The 18,224-nt window shown below is 41.0% G+C and overlaps 1 protein-coding gene across 4 annotated transcripts in view; it reads left to right on the plus strand.

The window, feature by feature from the left end:
- Nucleotides 1–18,224, plus strand: part of LOC125453945 (sperm-associated antigen 16 protein) — an 825,922-nt gene that overhangs the window by 97,900 nt on the left and 709,798 nt on the right. For all 4 annotated transcript variants that reach the window (XM_059647037.1, XM_059647038.1, XM_059647039.1 and 1 more), the window contains one exon: nucleotides 16,537–16,670. In XM_059647037.1, the coding sequence (XP_059503020.1) occupies nucleotides 16,537–16,670 (134 nt within the window). The remainder of the gene's footprint in view (nucleotides 1–16,536; nucleotides 16,671–18,224) is intronic.

Raw genomic sequence — 18,224 nt, forward strand, 5'->3', positions numbered from 1 at the left:
TTTTGAGAAAGTAGGCTGCCCTGGAAGGTTATATCGCATGGAATCCAAGGAGAACTGGTGAATTAGATAAACAATCAGCTTGATGGTAGGAAACAGAGAGTAATTGTGGAAGGTTGCTTGATGGACTGGAGGCTAGTGACTTGTGGTGTGCCTCAGGGGTCGGTGCTGGGCACATTGCTGTCTGTTATCTATATTGATGAGAATGTACAAGGCATGTTTAGTAAGTTTGTGGATGATATTAAAGTAGACAGTACTGTGGACAATGAGGAAGGTTATCAGAAGTCGCAGAAGCATTTTGATCAGCCGGGGAAGTGGGCCGAAAAATGGCAAATGGAGTTTAACATAGATAAGTGTGAGGTGCTGCATTTTGGAAAGTGAAATCAAGATAGGAATTTCGTGGTGAATGGTATGGCATTAAGGAGTGTCGTGGAACAGAGGAACCTTGGAATTTCGATGCATGGGTTTCTGAGAGTAGAGTCACAGGTAGACAGAGCAGTGAAGAAGGCTTTTGGCACACTGGCCTTCATCAGTCAGGGCATTGAGTATGGAAGTTGGCAAGTTATGTTGCAGTTGTACAGGATGTTGGTGAGGCCGCACTTGGAGTGTTCTGTTCAATTTTGGTCACCTTGCTATGGGAAGGATGTTTTTAAAATGAAAAGAGTGCAGAAGAATCTCACAAGGATTTGCCAGGATTCAAGAGACTGTGTCATAGGGAGAGGCTTGACAAGCTAGGACTTTTCTTCTTTAGACCAGCAGCCTGAGCGGGGATCTTATAGAAGTGTACAAGATTGTGAGAGGCATGGATAGGGTGAATGCACTCGTTCTTTTTTCCAGGTTTGGTGAATCGAGGACTTGAGGACATCAGTTTACATTAAGAAGGAAAACAATACATGGGAACCTGAGGGCAACTTTTTTTACACAGAGTGGTACACATATGGTATGAGATGCCAGCAGAAGTGGTTGAGGTGGGTACATTAACAACACTTAATGGACAAAAACATAGATAGGAAAGATTTAGAAAGATATGGGCCAAATACAGGGAAATGGGGTTAATGTGGCTGGACATTTTGTTCGGCACGAACCCGTTTGGGCTGAAGGGCCTGTCTCCGTGCTGTAGGACCCTATGACATCAATATCATTTCCCTCATCAAATTGTTTTGTTGCATCATCAACAAAATACCAGAAAATTAGTCAAACGTGACTACCCTTCTAGAAACCTGTGTTAGCTATTCCGATTCAACCCAACTTTATCCATGTAACTAATTCTGTGCTTGCTGAATAATTGTCTCAAGAAGCTTCCTCACCACAGAAATTAACAGATGTGGTATGTAAATGATGGGCTTTTCCTTGCAACCTTTCTTAAGCAAGGCTATAATGTTTACAATTTTCTTCTGGCACCTTACCCAGAAGATTGTGGAAGGTTGAAAGGTTATAGTCAATGGAATTTCAGCTCACTTCATTAAAAATCTTTGGATGACTCTCATGGAATGCCTTATCAACTTTAAGTACCTCCAGCCTATCCAACACAGGGTGGCACACTACCTCACAGTGCCAGAGACCCAGGTTCAATTCAAGACTCAGGCGACTGTCTGTGTGGAGTTTGCACATTCTCCCCATGTCTGCATGGGTTTTCTACAGGTGCTCCGATTTCCTCCCACAGTCCAAAGATGTGCAGGTCAGGTGGATTAGCATTGCTAAATTGCCCATAGTGTCCGGGAATGGGAAGGTTAGGTGGATTTGGCATGTAAAATGTATAGTTATAGGAATAGAGTAGGGGGGTGGGTCTGGGTGGGATGCTATTAAGAGAATTGATGTGGATTTGTTGGGCCGAATGGCCAGTTTCCACACTGTAAGGATTCTAGGAACTTAACTTCTGCCCGACTAATTTTGAACCCTTTTAATGACTGAGTTCTCTCGTCTGTAACATGACCTGAGTAGAACCTTTTCTTAAAAACAGAAATCTGGTTTACTTGATTTTTATCCCAATTATATAGTCAAACTTGTGTATATAAACATTATCAGAAACAGATCGTGGAAAATGTGGTTTAATGCTGCATGTGAGTCATGCCAAAATCCAATGCTTGCAGCTACTTAGGAATTCATTGTTGTTTCACCAGTCCTGATGAATCAGAAATTTCCTTTTTACACACTGTACAGGTGAACAATCTCTACCCGTAATGAAGGTGTTGGTGTACTGGTTGTCAGGATCATTTCCTCAATTTAGTCATGCAGATTCATAGTTGTGTTTGAATATTATCTACAATATTAGCACCTATAAGAGGATTGGGTTCAGTAGCATCAGCACAAACAAAGTCCAGGGCTCATTCCTGATTATGATGGACAGCAGAAATTGTTAACTGTAGTTAGTTATGAACTTTAGGGTGTGTCAGCAGGCTGGGCAACCGAATGACTGAGCGGATGAGCAGTCTGTCCTCTGTGAGCATGATAGTGTTTCAGCAGGTTTGATGACTGCATGAAATCCTTTCCTTACGCACAGTCCAGGTGAATGACTTCATCCCAATATGAATTCGCTGGCGTGCCAGCAGGTTTTAATAAGGAATAAAGCCTGTTCCCTACTTGCATATCAATGGCCTCTCCCAAGTGTGACAGCATAAATTAATTTTCAGCTGTGATAGATATTTGAATCCCTTCCCTTCCCCACAGTTCTACAGATTCTTCCTGGTGTGACTACACTGATGTTTTGACACCACAGATGACTGATCAGAGACATGTTCACACATGCAGCATGCATAGAATTTCTCCCCACTGAGAATAGTGCTGTTTCCTTCCATGTTAAAAATTCTTTGATAATTAGGTTATACGAAATTGAGCGACTCTCTTAGATTACGCAGTGATGTTTGTTTTGACTTAGCTAGCTGCAGATCCTCCGCTTCAAGTGTCTGACACAAATCTAGTGAAACACCTGCAAGGAAAACGTGTGTGGGAAGGTCTATTTTTGTAAACCTCACATGTAGGAGATATATGAGTCCAGAGGCCTCAATTTTTGGTCACAGCAATATCTCCTAGCAATGTTATTATGCCCCCTAAATATGAACCCTCGCCCCACACATTTGACCATTCACTCCAGTGCTCCTCAAACAACTCTCCATGTCTCCCATGTATCCTTCATAACTACCCACTTAGTGTCCACTATGGGTAGACCTCAGGATGTCTTTGAATGACAGCATTAATGACAATTTCAAGCATGCTTCTAAAAACAAACTATTGTTTATATAAGAGATAGTAGGAACTGCCGATGCTGGAGAATCTGAGATAACATAGTGTGAAGCTGGATTATCACAGCAGGCCAAGCAGTATGAGAGGAGCAGGAAAGCTTGACAGCCTGAAGAAGGGTCCCGACCCGAAATATCAAGCTTTCCTGCTCCTCTGATGCTGCTTGGCCTGCTCTGTTCATCCAGCTTCACACCATGTTATCTATTGTTTATATAAGGTTCTTTAAAAATCCTCTCAAGTGGTCAATCTGTTGTTAAAAAGAAACAACTTACCCACGACCACATCAAAAGCAGCTAATCGTCAAATAGTCTTTAAAAATTGTAAGTTAGACTGTGAACGCTGTTACCTTTGTAAAACTCAACCAAGCTTTCATATTGGTCTTAGCTGTTGAAACAAATCCTGGGATATGTAATCGATAGAGTCCATTGAACTGAAAATGAGCTAGTTTTATTTCTTAAGATATAGCAGATATCCTGTCAATCAAAGCAATCCTGGAAAGTGTTGCTGTTCAAGGTTTTGTTTTCAATTTTAAGAGCTCTGGAAATTTCACCCTCCAAATTATTACTCTGGAGATTCTAAATACTGTTCGGAAAACAGGAGTACTTTTCTCAATGGGAAGAATTAGTCTATTGCATCTGAAGCCTTAAGCTATATTCGTTACTATGATGTTCAAATTGTAATGCCTTTAAATATGAGTATAAAAAGTGACATTTTGAACTTGTGAAAACATATTATACGAGGGGGCAAAGTTTTAAAGTGAGTTGAGGTAGATATAAGGGAGACATTAGGGGTAGGTTCTTTACTCAGAGTGGTAGGGGCATGGAATGCATTGCCAGAGATGGTAGTGGGGTCGGCCTCGTTAGGGGTATTTAAGTGGCTATTAGATGTGCATATAGATAATAGTATAAGGTGGAGGTTAGATAGACTTTAGGTTTAGGCAGAAGTTCAGCGCAACATTGTGGGCCAAAGGGCCTGTACTGTGCTGTATTGTTCTATGGACTATGTTCATAACACTTAGCAGTCAGTAAATTTCCTATTCCTCAGAAGGTATTCCCCAGTAGTCGCACATTCTCCAATGAACAATTTTTGCTTTTAGGATGCAAAAATCCATCCCAGCACATGAAAATAGTGGGGATAGGTGAGGGGTTGGGGACAGAAGGAAAATTAACTTTCCTTGATCTCAAAGTGGTACCCTGGCCTTTGAAGTGCATGTAAGGTTGTGACCCAAGAAATTTATGATCCATGCAAAGGTTGCTCAAAAATAGTGCAGAGTCAGTAAGAGACCACATATATTTTCAAGGGGACAGGCAACATTCACACCCCATGGAGTGAATTAAGCAAAAAAAAATTAAATCAGCACATACCTTTTTTACATTTTTTATTATCCCCAACCAACTCCCAACTTAATCACCAGACAAAAATACAGCCCTGGAACTGTTTTAAAATGAGAAATATGGAAGTCACTTATTCGTTGGAATGCACAAGTTTAGGTGGGGTCCAGAAGCAAAGGGATCTCTGTCCACAACTGTACCAATTACTAACTTTTTTTCCATAGGTTCATTAGATCACTTTTTTTAAAACAAAAGGCAAACATTAGGCTTTATTTCTATGGGATAAAATTTGAAAATTATGACAGCTATTGAGAATGTTTATTGAACCCGAGATAACACTTAGTGTGATGTGCACTTTCTATTACCATATTATGGAAAAGATATAGAAATGGACATTGTACACATAACATGTACAAGGATGTTACCAGAAAGAGATTGATATGGCTTAGTGGTAGTATTGCTAGACTATTAATCCAGAGCTCAGCTAATGTTCTGGGGACCCGCTGCGGCTGATGGTGGAATTTGAATTCAATAAAAAAAAATCTGGAATTAAGAACCTACTGCTGACCATAAACCATTGTTTCTTGTTGGTAAAGCCCGTCTGGTTCACTAGTATCCTTCATGAAAGGAAATCTGCCATCTTCACCTGGACTGGTCTACATGAGTCCAAACCCACAGCGATGTGGTTGACTCTGAACTGCCCTAAATGGCTTGGCAAGCCACTCAGTTCTATCAATCACTATGAAATTTCACCAAAGAAATGAAACAGACAGCCTACCTGGCATTGAAATAGAGACCAGAAAAGACAACAGCAGAAACAGCCCTGTCAACCTTGCAAAATCCTCGTTGTTAACATCTGGGGTTTAGTGCCAGCATTGGGAGAGCTGTCTCACCAACTAGTCAGGCAACAGCTTAACATAGCATCATGCCTTATGGGCAATGACCCAGAAGCCACCATCCCCATCTCTGAATTTGCCCTGTCCAACCAGCAGGGCAGACCTAGAAGAGGTAGCAGTGTAGTGTAATACAGTTGAGCAAGAGTTATGTTCAACATTCACCCCAGACCACGTGAAGCCTCATGACTTCAGGTTAAATATGGGCAAGGAAGCATCTTAATGATTACCATGTAACATCCTCTCTCAGCTGATGAACCAGTATTTTTCCATGTTGAACAGCACTCAGAGGAAACACTGAGAGTGGCAAGTACTCTGGGTGAGAGATTTCAATAGCCACCACCAAGAGTGGCTGACCAGAAGCACTACAGACTGAGCTGGTTGGGTCCTAACGGACATTGCTGCTAGACTGGCGTGCAACAGGTGGTGAGGTACCAACAAGAGGGAAAAATATACTTGACCTACTTGACCTCAGCCTCACCAGTCTGCTTGTTGCAAGTGTATCAGTAAGTGTGCTCAAGCTACAGTCCTCGTGGAGATGAAGTCCAGCCTTCACATTGAGAATATGCTCCATCAGACTTCTTGTTGTGTGGCTGTATTGCTGTCCTAACTGGGACAGACTTTAAACAGATCTAATAACTCAAGACTAGGCAACCCTGAGGTGCTGTGGGCTTTCAACAGCAAGAGATCTGTACTCCAGCACAATCTGCAACACTGTGGCTCGGGAGTTCCCCTACTCAACCATTGCCATCAAACTAGAGGGTCAATCCTGTTTCAATGGAGAGTGCAGGATGGCAAGCCAGGAGTAGCACCAGCCATACTTAAAATTGAGGTGTCAATGTGGTGAAGCTACCAAACAGGACTACTTACATGTCAAACATTGTGTAGCAAGTGACGCCCACATCCCACAAAATGAATAAATTTTAAAAAGTGGTACAGCTAAATGATCCCACAACCAATTGATCAGATCTAAGCTCTGCAGTGTTGTCACATACATTTATGAATGGTAGTGAATAATTAAACAACTCTTTGGAGGAAGCAGATCCACAAAATATGATGGAAGATCCCAAGACTTAAGTGCAAAAGGTAAAGCTGAAGCTATTTGCAGCAATCTAAAGCCAGAAGTGCTGAGTGAAAGATCCATCTCAGCCGCCTCCAGTGGTCCCCAACATCACAGATACCAGTCTTTAGCCAACTCAATTAATTCTACATGAAATGGTTGCAAGCAGTGGATACCACAAAGGCTTTGGGCCGTGACAATATTTCAGCAATAGTAATGAAGATTTATGCTTCACAATTTGCCACTACATTTGCCGAGTTGTTCCAATGCAGTTATAATACTAGCATCTACCCGACAATGAGGAAAATTGCTCAGGTGGGCCCCATGCACAAACATAGGGACAAATCCAACCCAGCCAATTACTGTCTCTTCAGTCTCCTTTTGATCATCAGTCAAGTGAAGGAAGGTGTCATTAACAATGCTGTCAAGCAGCATCTGCTCAGCAGTAACCAACTCAGTGTTACTCACCTGCACGTCCGCCAATGTGGAATACTGCATCCGCTGTACCCGGTGTGGCTTCCTCTACATCGAGGAAACCAAGTGGAGGCTTGGGGACCGCTTTGCAGAGCACCTACATTCGGTTCGCAGTAAACAACTGCACCTCCCAGTCGCGAACTCCCTCTCCCATTCCTTAGACGACATGTCCATCCTGGGCCTTCTGCAGTGCCATAATGATGCCACCCGTAGGTTGCAGGAACAGCAACTCATATTCCGCTTGGGAACCCTGCAGCCCAATGGTATCAATGTAGATTTCACCAGCTTCAAAAATCTCCCCACCCCCACTGCATCCCAAAACCAGCCCAGCTCATCCCCGCCTCCCAAACCTGTTCTTCCTCTCACCTATCCCCTCCTCCCACCTCAAGCCACACCTCCATTTCCTACCTACTGACCTCATCCTGCCCCCTTGACCTGTCCGTCCTCCCCGGACTGACCTATCCTCTCCCTACGTCCCCACGTTCCCCCCTACGTCTTCTCCTCTCCACCTATCTTCTCCTCTATCCATCTTCGGTCCACCTCCTGCTCTCTCCCTATTTATTTCAGAATTCTCTCCCCATCCCCCTTTCTTGGTGAAGGGTCTCGGCCTTTGTGCTCCTAAGATGCTGCTTGGCCTGCTGTGTTCATCCAGCTCCACACTTTGTTATCTCAGTGTTACTCAGTTTAGGTTCCACCAGGGAGACTGAGTTCCTAACCTCATTACAGCCTTGGCTCAAACAAGGACAAACATCTGAGTTCTAGAGGTGAGGTGAGAATGACAGCCCTTGACATTGCAAAACTGGAATCATTCTAATTTTTTTTACAAGTTTATTGATAACAGTTTCACACAGGGATTAACCAATGCTTATCCAGAATCCTCTTGTGCATTCTCTGATCTTGAGAGAATGATAGCTGCAAGTGAATACACAATTCTACCATTCAAATGTACCTCTAGAATTCAGTTCATTAATCTGTGTGTGTATCACGGCTGTAATGATGGATGGAGTTAAAAGACCCTGGTACAAACAGAATGACCTATAAGAGCTTTTATGATGAGGGAACCCCCAACTGTATGTGCTGATAGACAGGGTGTCTCTCTTAATCTCGTGCTAGTAATTTACAAATGTTTGCTAATCTGCAAACATCCTTTGCCAGCAGCAATCAATTACTGATTTCAAGATGTTTCTATTTACAGCAATTAGATTTGAAACAACAGGGCTTGCTGAACTCAGCTGCACTATAATAAGACTATAATGTATTATGGTTTAATCCAGTTTCATGGCACCATATCATGTGTAAGAAGCACTACAGAAAATGTAACAGTTCATATAAACATACAAATTTATATAGTGCATACCTGTCACAAATTTTATGGGGCATCAGGTTGAAGCCTGAATGTCATTTGTACAAATTGAATTGACAATCAAATAAAAGTTATTTCAGGTTTGGTCTTTTTAAAAAAAGGATTTTTTGGTTTAATTTTCCCATTTTATTGGCAAAGTGCTTTTAAGAGTGGATTCATGGCAGCTGGTATGCTATGGCCCATGCTGACTTCTCTCAGGCATTCTTCATCTAATTAATTGTGTTACTGGCCTCTTTGGAACCTCCCTTGTGGAGGAGTTGCGCGGCAGGAGAAGGAGAGGTTCCAAGTGCTGCCAGGACTTTGAGGTCCATGCCTTGACCACTACTTTAGATACTCCAAACCAGATGAGTTCTGCCCACTTTGATAACCACTATTTCTGAGAAATCGGACCAGAAAGGCAAGTCAGCTCCCTACTTTGCAAACAGGGATCTTGAGGTGCTGGTGGATGGCGTGCTGGTGGTCAGGAATGTCAACTTTTTATTTTTATGACCAGACAAAGAAGCGAGAGACACCAGACTCTGCCAGTCTGGACCAAGATAGTAGCTCAGGTCAATGTGTTGTCTTGGTGAAAAGCAACATATAGCAGTGCAGTGCAAGGTTAGTGATCTTCTGCACTCCACAAGGGTAAATGGTACCCTCTTTTCTTTAATACTTCATAATAACAGGGCCATTACACTAAGTTTTCCACTGAATGCTAATCTCACCTTAAGGACTCCAACACATTATTACACGTAATATGAGATAACATGGTATGAGCTGGATGAACACAGTGGGCCAAGCAGCATCAGAGGAGCAGGAAAGCTGACGTTTCATGCCTAGACCCTTCTTCAGAAATGAGCCTTCTTCAGGGTCTAGGCCCGAGATATCAGCTTTTCTGCTCCTCTCATGATGCTTGGCTGGCTGTGTTCATCCAGCTGTACACCTTGTTATCTCAGATTCTCCAGCATCTGCAGTTCCTCCTATCTCTGATTACATGTACTATGTCCAGTTGAATGTTCTCACCCACCTCATCTTCCTAAACTACTAAATCATTCTGCCTTCTATTCTGCCAAATCACTTAATGGAACACCTTATCACCACCAACTGCTCTTCCATCCGCTCTCATCATACTCAGATCCTCCTTTTGTCTCATTGCAGGAAATATTCACTCACCTCCCCAGACTGATGCCTCCACAGGACCCTAATTGTGTACCTTTAATCCCCAACCTCCTGAGTCGTACCTCGTTGATCGTGGACAGATTTTAAAGAGTCAAGAGCTGAATTACTTACTACAGAATTCCCAGCCTTTAGTCTGCTGTTATGGCTGCAGTAGTTGTATGACTAGTCCACTTGACTTTCTGATCAATGTAACCCAAAGACATCGATTATGGTAGTGTCAGTGACCATACTCCTGTTCAGCTTCAATGGGAGGTGATGAGCTTCTGTCTTATTGGAAATGGTCATTGCCTAGCACTTGTACTGTGTGTATCGTACTTATAAATTATCAGCTCAAACCCAGTATTTCCCATGGCTTTCTGCGTGCAAGAATGGGTTGTTTTAGTATCTGCAATATTGAGTAGTATACTGAAAATTGCAATCATCAGTGAATATGCCCACTTCCAAACTTGTAGTGAGGGTTTGTCTTTGAAGTGACTGAAGGTGTTTGGGCTGAAGCCTTTCCTTTGGGGAAATCCTGTAGCAATTCCCTGATTTGGAATAATTTCCCTCAACCAGCCACAACAATTTTCCTCTATTCCAGCCATGATTCCAATCAGTTGGCAACCTTTCTGCCATTCTACCATTCAAATGTACCTTTAAAATTCAGTTCATTAATCTGTGTGTGTATCATGGCTGTAATGATGGATGGAGTCAAAAGACCCTGGTACACCTGGAGTAATCAGATGCTTTTGAAAGGAGCATGTAATTTGTTTTTGTGTCTTCCAACACCTACACAACCACCAATAGCGCAGTAGTGGAACCCTTTGACCTTTTCATGTCATGGTCTCTTTTTATGCTCTACTTGATCATCAGAAACTCCATTAGCAGCAAAGGTGTTTTCTGAATGTGATGAGATTCTTCATCTCTTGATTCCCTTACCCTTTTTTGCTTTTGACTCTTGTTATTTTCCTCTGTTTTCAGTGCCTTCAATAAAATCTGATAAATCAATCTTACCTGTTCTAGCAACTGTTGGATGTGCCTATCTGTAAAGACCGTCTCTTCAGACTCCTGCTTTGAATCCTAATCTTGTCCACTTTATTCATAACACTGACTTCAAAAGCCTGCCTAAGCTTTCTGACTCCCCAAAACTTGTGCATCATCTATGACATGAAAGTCTGGAGTGTGATGGAATACTCCCCGCTTGACTGGATGGAGGTAGTTCCAGTAACACTCAAGAAGGTTGACACCATCCAGGACAAAGCTGTCCGCTTGACTGACTCCAGTCCTTTCACCACCGATGGTCAGTAGCAGCAGTGTGTAAATCTACAAGATCCAGTGTAGAAATTCACCAACATCTCTTAGACAGCACCTTCAAAACCCACATCTACTTCCATCTAGAAAGACAAAGGCAGCAAATACATGGGAACGTGGCCACTGCAAGTTCCCCTCCAAGCTCCTCACCATCCAAATTTGGATATATATCACTATTCCTTCGCTGTCGCTGAGTCAAAATCACAGAATTCCCTCCCTATTGGCATTGTAGGTCAACCAGTACCATGGTCTGCAGCAGTACAAGAAGCAGCTTATCATCACCTTCTCAAGGACAGCCAGGAATAGGGTAATAAATGCTGCCCAGCCAGCAAGCCCATATCCCATGAATGAATGAAAAAAGCTTGTAGTTTTGATAGCATTAGGTGCAGTTCATTTCTAAACATTAAAAGAACTGGACTTGTGTTTTTCATTTTTTGTGCTTTGGTTGGCCATTTTTACCATTTTTCGTTTCCATTTTTACTTTTGTCTGCATCACTTGCAATTCTTCAATCGGATGATGATTTGTCATTTCACTTCACTATTAACCTTAGGCATCATTGAGTTAAAATTTGATGAAGAACCGACATTTCTCCAAAAATAATTTTGATTCTTTTGGCATGAAGTGACTATTCACAGCAAAAGATATTCTATTTGTTGTGCAGATTATCTTCTATGTCCCTGTGATCTTTTTTGCTGTTATTCCTTTCAAAATGGTGATCTGGAAAAGCTCACTGTATGCTTATTTCCAATAATGAGCAAATTACCAAAAAGTGGAAAAGTCCTGCAGTGAACCTCAGAAGAAGCGACTTTCTTCAAACTGATAATGTTGATGGAGAAAATGGTTCACACTTGTCTGTTTATTCTGAACCCTGAAAAAACGCCACCTATCATGCTTTGAGCCACAGTTATTTCTTTGTATTGTGTTATGATTGACATGCTAAAATCAATTTGCTCCACAAAGCCCTTGAGATGACATTTCTGCCTTTTTGCATTAGCAATTGACCCCTCTTTCACAGAAACGTACTGTGAGTAGTGGCGCCCATTCCACCCTCCAAATCGGATGCAGTTTCAAAAGTTTTTGCTTTCCATTTTTACTGGAAATAATGCCATGACATCATCTGCCTGGTAATATATATATTTTTCCAAATTGGATCATTCCATTCTTTAATGTCCTTATTGGCTTCACCTAGACAATATGACAGCGATGTTTTGTTTATTGGATTTGTAAAGTGTCTTGAGCCTGTAATTGCAAAAGTACAGAATATTCATGTTACTATCACAGGAATTATAACCCTTGGGATCTCTGGGAATGATCTCCTTCAGTTGACAGATCTGTGCTGGTCGTCTTTTTGGATCAGATAGCTGTTTGTTGTCTCCATTAGCCTCCCATAAGTGAAGGGACCTCACAAATATTTTGTGGCCTCTTGTACAGCATTGCCTTAAGTTATTTTCTAGATTTAGGTTAATATGCTTTGTGCTGGCATACCTTTCACTGTGTAGGTATTTTGGTGGTACACAGTTAAGAATATTCATCTAAAACTTGACATTTTGTGGGAGTCCCCTCCCTCTGCCATTCCTCCTTTCTGCCCCTTGTGAAAATGGTCTCTGCAGAAAAGTGCTCTGAATCTGGGGTCATTCCGTCATTTTGGATACAGTGCAGAACACTGAAAAATTGTGTTTACCCTCTCAAGCCTGCAACACCATTGAGTAAGATCATGGCTGATCTGCTCCGAAGTTTACTTGCCAGCTCTTTGTGGTCCTCAAATGCCCAACATTTCAAAAATATATCTATTTCTATTTTAAATACTTTCAGCAATTTAGCCTCTCCCATTGTCTGTGGTAGAGAATTCTAAACCTTCACTCAGCTCTAGGAAAAGAAATTCCTTTGCATTTCAGTTTTAAATGAGCAACCTCCTTTCTCTATAGTTACAACGTCCAATTTGAGATTCCTCACTTGTAGAAACATCTCAACATCTCCCTTGTCAAGCCTTCAGAATCTTGTACGTTCCAATGCAATTGCTTTTCTAAACTCTGTGTAAAGACGTAATTTCCTGATTTGTTTTTGAGAAGCCAACACATTTATCCCAAGAATTATCCTAGTGAATCTCTTTTGAACTGCCTCAATTCCCAAGATATCCTTTCTTAAATAATGAGGCCATATTTGTATGCAGTAGTCCAGGTGTGACCTCATCAACATTCTGGACTACTGTAACAGGACTTTCCTGTTTTTTAGACTCCAACATCTCACAACAAAGGCCAAATTATATCTGTGTTTTTAATTATCGCTGCTCTTGCATACTAACATTTTGTGTTTCATGTGCAAGAACATCCAGAACTCAGTTCTGCATCTTTTTGAGCTACCTCTGTATTTAAATAAGAATAGGGGTGAAGTCACCATCAATCAGCTTATGATCAAGCAAGACTGATTGACATACCCCTGCTGCTCTTTCTTAGTGTCTTATGTTCTGGATGACAGGGGTAGCAGCTGGAAAAGGGAAGGGAAAAAAAGGTGCTTTCAGCAGGAAACCGTATCTTTCCAGGGTGAATGGGGAATATTTCTCTTACCAACCTCAGCAAGGCACAGTTGTCACTGACATCTGAAGTTCACCAAAAAGGTACTAATTGAAGTTGGCACTTGCTACAGCAATAAAATGATGAATCAAAGCAGAATATGAAATGGATTTTGAATGGCTATGAAGATGACTGTCGATAATTGTTTTGCTTTTGGTTACTTGTTGATTCGAACGGTCAATTCTGGCAACATTTTTCAGTTTGCCATCCACCATTGCACAAATGAGATCACTTACTTACTCATTCTCTCTTGACAGAGAGGGGCAGCCAGAGTGATTATATGGCTTCACAAGGATTGGAGGATCTTCCATAATGAAAAATGCTGTTAACTACTTGGGATGTTACTTTGCTGAATGTCAGCTCAGGAGATGTATGGCAACTAAAAAGGTTGTCATTCCTACTGCCTCCAGTTAGTAAGCCACCATATACTGGGTATCATTCAGATCATTAGTTCTAGCATCAGTCATTGCTTGAGAATGAAACCAGAAGGCACAAACACCCCCCAGATTCTATGGACTTTCTAAAGTACACAAACCAGACATCCCCCTCAGACCCATTGTTTCCCTATCAGACACACCTTCACACAAACTGGCCAAGGACCTACAACAGAGATTGAAACACCTAGTCGACAGATCAACCCATTCCATCCACTCAACCCAAGAAATCCTCAATATCCTCAAGAACATAAAAATCAGTGATGGCACGATTATGGTATCCTTTGACATCGTAGCTTTATTCACATCAATCGACATCCCACTAGCCAAAGAAACAGTGGCCACCTTACTGGTGGAAGCAGCAACACAGACCACAGCTCCGTCAGCAATAACAACATATTTAAACTACTAAACTTGTGCCTCACCACACGTTTTGCCTTTAATGGTCAAGTATACAAACAGATCAACAGTACACTAATGGAGAAACAAATAATGCCCTACCCCAGTCAGGTATCAATTACTCCCTTATGCATTCGCTTAGACGTTCCATGTTCCATTCTCTGATTGCAGGATGACCTTGAGCAACTGAGGCTCTCAAAAACCTGGTTGTAAACTGTACCATCTCCTCTCTGGCAGCCATAGCCTGAGTTTACATGGCAGCAAGGTTAGCTTACACGTCAGAAATCTGAGCTTCAGGTACCAATCTTGCAATGTAGAATTCAGAGCTTTTACTGCAGCATTTAGCCGTTGATTGACTTTTGCTTGTGTTACAAAGGAAATTGAGTCATTAACCATCAGACATTACGGCTGGACCCACAAGTGTACTTATAGATTCAGCCACCACTTCATACTGGGAAGGATGAACTCGAAGCACAAAACCCTGTGCCAAGTTTATCCCAGTCTCCTCTGTGATCCTTGATATTTTCATGATGTGACAGGTGGCAGGCCTGCAAATCCACTGGTCACTGTTCATATCCATCATACTTTTTCTCAGCCATCCCACAGATATGATCGTTTGAGTCCTCTATAATCGAACTTGTAATGTGACCAGAGATAGTAGGAACTGCAGATGCTGGAGAATCTGACATAACAAGGTGTAGAGCTGGATGAACACAGCAGCTCAAGCCTGCTCCTCTGATGCTGCTAGGCCTGCTGTGCTCATCCAGCTCTACACCTTGTTATCTCTTGTAACGTGACCATGCTCTCCAGTGAGCTGATGATCCAGAACCTGTGTCCCCAAACTTGCATCCAACATCTGTATCAGAAAAGTGTGGAGCAAACCTCGGTGCAAATTGAATTTCTTTCTCGCGTATCTTTCATCTGTTGCAACATAATTCACTCTTCCTCTTATATTTTCTTTAATGAGTAGGCACATTAGTTAGACTGAATGCTAGCTTTATCTAGTGTGGGCTGGCTTTAACTGATTTTAGCCTTGTCTGAAGTTGGATCTCTGCTGAATTGTGCAGTCAGTTCTCAAAACACCTTCACAGTTCGCAGAATTGTTAGGGGACTTTTTGGCCCATCAGATCTGTACTGACTTTCCAAATGACCAATTCACTTCATACTTCACTGCCTGGTCTTAGCAATTGTGCAAATTAACAGGCATCTCAAAGTTGGTGTGGAGGTATTTTTAGAGATGCCCTGAGTTTTTAGTCTTGAGAAATAGAAGTTAATATTAAGGATTAAATAAATAAATAGGTTGTTACAAGAGCAGGTCAGAGATGAAGAATTCTGTCGGAATTAACTCATTTCTTGTGTCCCTAGTGTTTGTTCCACATCAACAACGTGCAAGTCAGGAGCATGGTGGAATACTCTTCACATGACTAGTTGTGCATCTGGAGAGAAATTGTGCATATTGGGGTGGAATAATTTTGACGGTGTGTGCATTGGCAGCTGAAAAAGCTAATTCATTTTAGCCACATGCACCAGTTTTGCTAGTACCTCTGATCAACTTTGTACAGCGCATGTATTGTCTGCTATAAATATTTTTCATTTGTTTTCGGTGCAAGTTGAATTTCTTTCTCACCTGCCTTTCATTGTAGGATACATGCAGGACATTGGACAAAGTGTGTACAGAAGAATTATGTCACAGGAGAGAGCACATGATATTTTATTTGCAATTAACTATTTACAATTTTAAAAATGTAGGATCATTGAAATCCATTTGCAGATTCATTTTCTTCTATACTGTGAACTGTATTGTAGGTTATTTAAATGTTTCATTGCAAAAGTGAAAGCATTCTGGACATTCAGAATAGAAAACAAGAACAATGCTGGACATGTGGTCAAAAAGCCAATGGATGAATAAACTTTGTTTTGTTTGTATTTCTGGAGGACTGTATGACAAACGGATAGTTTTATGGCCAGTCATTTTTCTTCACTTTGATGCAAGTTCACATAAACAGTGTAACCTTTGCGTTTGACTGCTATTAGTAGTGTACTTTTGACAAGTCAGAAATTGAAATAGTGATTTTTAAATGAAAGTGCAAGTGAGTCAGCAGCTCTCAGGACTACATTTAATAAAATTGTATGTACATTAGTAGCCATAGCGAATTGTGAAAATCTTGTTTTTAGTAATGTACTGTTAAAAGTTAACTATTCACATCACAATTTTCAGCAACTACTTTTAAGTATGATTTTTTGTAAGGACTAAATTAATAGTTAATGGATATGTTTGACCAATATTCTGAAGAATCAGAAGATGATTTTCTTCCCTTATTATTGGTAGGATTCTGAATTTCCAGTTGACACACGAGTGAACCCGTATCTTGCTCAGATGAAAGGCTCTCCCAGTAATTTACTTAGATCAGGTGGATGCAAACTAACAAAGACACTGAAAGTACATGAGCTGGCAGTGAGCTGGTAAGTAAAATTATCTGTAATTGAATAATTTTCACCAAAAAGTACTGCCAGTTTGATTTGAGAAAGGATTTTCAGTGTCAGTGCAGAGCAAGTCCATTTTCAGATACTGGTCTCTCTTCAGTTTTTCCAGTTGAACTGCAGGTGACAAACATACTTTGCTAGTTTTGGAATGACAGAAATTCAGTCGATATTTACATGAAATTTGCTATTATGAAGAGACAATATGGATCTAGGGAAATGAGCAAGAAATAGGCTTTCAGCAGGCAGGAATACTCCTTCTGTCTCTCCAAAATGTCTTTTGAAACTCACCTTTTCATAAGTGGCTTCTAACAGTCTGTTTAATGTTTAATACCTAATGCAACTGCAATTTATGTGCATGGCACAAACTTATCATACAAACCTCTATATCCATATGTGAAATTGCATGCTTCCTCAAAGATCTTTGGTTTTAGTCTTGCAGAAACAAAAGCAGAGATCATTAGTGTATTACTTGTATACCTGTGTAATCTAATTAGTGTCCAAGATGGGCAATTTTGTTGTTTAGAGTTATAGGGAACAACTGAAGTCCTGATGCTAATCAAACTGCGATAAATATTTAAATAAATTCTGCACTGTTTACTTTAAAGTATTACTAGCTGTTGGCAGGAATGCTATAAAATGTAAAGGAAAATTGTAGCACCATCTTTAGAGACTACATCTCTGAAAATATTAATTAGATAAGTTATTGTTTTATGAAGTAAATTGGTTTCTGGAATTTTTGTACCTCTGTTATAATTCTCAGTTTTTAATAATTATCAGGTTGTACGGATTTAGCGTCATCAATGCTAACATGAGATTTATATTTGGAAATTCCAGCTGGTGGAAAATGAAGATGGGCATTGCCTGACACTTGTATGGCTCAAAGTTCACTTGCCATTTATGGTGCAAGCCTGGTGTTGTTTAAGTGCTGACGTAATGCAGAATTTTTGTTTTCTGAGGAACTGTGAATTGTACTGAACTGAACTGTAAAGTCTTCAGCAAATATCCCATATGTATGTTTTGATGAGAAAGGTATTTGATGGAGATTGTTGAGTCTAAGATTGAGTGTAAGATGATACCCTGATGAAATTTTACTCTGATGTCTTGTGGCTGAGATGACTGGCCTCCATTATTTGCAACAATCAGCACTGGTAGTCTAAGTCCAGCCGGCAGAGAGTTCTTTACTGATCCCCATTGACTTCACTATCACTCGGGCTCCTTAGTACTGCACAAGTCAAGGGCTCGCTCTCATGATTTGAAACCAGCTTCTATCCATTTTGAGTCTGAGGTTGCAGTGAGGTCTTAAGTTCTGAAAGCTCTCAAAGTGACAATCAGTGAGCCCAGAAATTGTTTTGCAGTTTTATCTCCTTGTAACAACTAAAGTTTTTAGCCAACATTTTAGATGCCTCCCTACAAATGTGGAATTAAAATACTATACTGCCCATATACCTACAATAGCTGTACAGCCCACTGAACATTCATCCTGAACTTCAGAAGTTTTGATACAAGAGCTACTTCAGTCCCAAGAAGCTCATT

The sequence above is a fragment of the Stegostoma tigrinum genome, chromosome 7 (genome assembly GCF_030684315.1).
Source record: "Stegostoma tigrinum isolate sSteTig4 chromosome 7, sSteTig4.hap1, whole genome shotgun sequence".
Taxonomy (NCBI): domain Eukaryota; kingdom Metazoa; phylum Chordata; class Chondrichthyes; order Orectolobiformes; family Stegostomatidae; genus Stegostoma; species Stegostoma tigrinum.